Raw genomic sequence first — 2,196 nt, 5'->3', positions numbered from 1 at the left:
CCGGGGGGGGGGGGCCCCTGCCACAGAATCAAGCACAGCATCATAAAGCAAAGGATGGGGATGATGATTATTATTATTTAAATACTGCCTTCAGTCATTGTCACACTAACCCCAGTCCTCAGCACCCAGACACGTGCCATAAAACCTGTGTGACGCAGAGGGTGGGAGCCCTTCTTTGTGTCTCTGGGCAGAGCTCTGTTTAATTGACAGGGACTGGTTTTTGGGCAGGTTGTTTGTACCCTTTGAGGTTATTTGGGGGATTCTTTTAATTCAGTTGTGCTCACTTTGAGCTCTGTGCGCTCCTGCCCAGTGAGCAGCATGGCTGGCTTTACCTGGCTTGGGACTGTAGCGTCTGGGGAATCCTTCCAGCCCCGTTCCACAGGCTGTACAGTGGTGGCTCTGGGCAGAGAGGATCAGCTGTAGCAGCTACTCAGGCGGCAGCCAGCCAGCCCTCACCCCTCTCCTCTCGCACAGGCTGCTGCTGACTTCCTCAGGCAAGGCGGGCACGGGGCCCTCGAGCAGCACCAGAGCACTCCAGAACTCCAGGAGCAGGCACGAGCACTGCTGGACATGGTCAGGGGGTCCCCGGGAGCCTCCGCCTTCAGTCCCTGCCACCCCACGTTGCCTGCCTTCTCCTAGGCCACGCCACCTCCCTTCCCTCCCCCTGCGCTCCGAGGAGGAGTGAACCGTCGGTTCACCCTGTGCCACGCTTTCCCAAGGGCTGCTCAGGGGTCTGACCCCCAGCTGTAAGCACCAGTGCTGGCTGCGTGGGGACGCTGGTCCTTGGCAAAATACGGCTGTGCCCATCCTTGCAGTCACCTTGTAGCTCTGCCTCCCCCGAGCACGGTGCAGGGGCAGAGCTGAGCTGCAGCCTGGGCAGATGGGCTCTCGATGCTGGGGACGTTGTGCACAAACCCCGCTGGATCAGCCAGTCCCTCCAGCAGCTCCTCAAACCCAACACGTGAAGCTCAGGGTAAGCATATTGCATTTATACAATCGATAAATTAAAAATACACATTTTACATCAAAGATCATGAGTCAAGTCTTCAGCACGTACATATTTACTATCTGTCTTCACACCTTGCTTTTCACAATGTTCTCCAAGGCCTTGGCCACTTCGTCCACGGTAAGGTTGTTCAGCGGCACGCTTTTCTCCTTGCCAAACTCTGCAGGAAAGACAGAGGATGAGAGAGGGGGCAGGTCCCTTGGTCCTTTCCTGGTGCAAGGGCAACCCAAAGCCCTGCTTTAGGTTTCCTAAGTGCCACTGGCATCACAGCCCAGGCTCCTATCATCACCCTTCCCCACCCACCACTCCACAGTGTGTCTCCCTGTGCCCAAGTTATCCTTTCCACTCTCTTGACCCCTAGCCTTTCCCTGGGAGAGAAGCCAACGCAGCCTAACACATTCCCTTGCCTCTTTTAACTTTTGCTGTGCAGCAGCAGGGCACAGGCCACCACCACATCCCAAAGCAGCCTGGTGACTTTCAGCCTGCTCATGCTCACCAACACTTCAGTGAAACAGCACTGGAAAATGTGCTGTTCCTACAGCAGCCCCTGCCCTGGGGTGTATTTCCCTGCAAGTCACGTACAGGCGAGGGACAGGCCCTATACCACCAGGCTCTGCTGGTCCACGTGCTCGCACTGGGAAACTCGTGAAACATCTCTTTGAGAGAAAGCTTCTAGATATGTTTTGTCCAGCCCAAATGGCTTTAGGAAGAAACCAAAGCCTTTGCTGAGGAGCTTTTCTGCTCCCTCCTTGGCATTTCAGTGAGAACACAGTGAAAACAAAGAAAAAACAAATGTTTTTCTGTATGCAAATCCTACAGGAGCGAGACATCACAGCTACAAGCTGGCAAACCACGTCCTGAGCCACGTGTCCCTTTTCTGCCTCCCCCCAGGTCACCCAGCAGTGACACCCTTCTCTGAAGCCAGGCCTCGCCTTGCCGAGGGGACAGCGGTTCCCTCACCATCCAGAGCCCCCATCATAACCTGCTGCAGCCCGCGGGGCTCCAGGGCTCGCCCCCGGCGGCACCCCCCGCTTACCGTAGCGTGCCCAGAGCCGGGGCTGCACACCGGAGCACTCGCGGATCAGGATGGGGAAGTCGGGATTCGCCTTCTTCAGGGTCACGTAGTGCTGCTCGATGAAGTCTCTGCGGAGGGACGGAGGCACGGCGGGTCCCCGCGGCTGCGGGCGCTG

General features: G+C 57.0%; 2 protein-coding genes across 2 annotated transcripts in view; one reads left to right on the top strand and one right to left on the bottom strand.

Annotated features, from left to right (window-relative positions):
• The window catches only part of TMCO6 (transmembrane and coiled-coil domains 6), a gene marked incomplete at its 5' end in the record, with an annotated part of 5,726 nt that extends 5,087 nt beyond the window's left edge, over window positions 1–639 (top strand). Inside the window, one exon of the mRNA XM_010076222.1 lies at window positions 475–639. Coding sequence (XP_010074524.1) covers window positions 475–639 — 165 coding nt within the window. The remainder of the gene's footprint in view (window positions 1–474) is intronic.
• A 435-nt stretch (window positions 640–1,074) lies between these two features.
• Window positions 1,075–2,149, bottom strand: NDUFA2 (NADH dehydrogenase (ubiquinone) 1 alpha subcomplex, 2, 8kDa; the record flags this gene model as incomplete). Its single annotated transcript, XM_010076211.1, has 2 exons — window positions 1,075–1,166; window positions 2,043–2,149. Coding segments are annotated over 2 exons (199 nt in total), but the record flags the coding sequence as incomplete, so codon positions are not given.
• Window positions 2,150–2,196: the final 47 nt, after the last annotated feature.

Source organism: Pterocles gutturalis, unplaced genomic scaffold (genome assembly GCF_000699245.1).
Source record: "Pterocles gutturalis isolate BGI_N339 unplaced genomic scaffold, ASM69924v1 scaffold44226, whole genome shotgun sequence".
In the NCBI taxonomy this organism is placed as follows: Eukaryota; Metazoa; Chordata; class Aves; order Pterocliformes; family Pteroclidae; genus Pterocles; species Pterocles gutturalis.
Note: the sequence above shows the minus strand (reverse complement) of the source record. Positions and strands in the feature narration are given on the sequence as shown.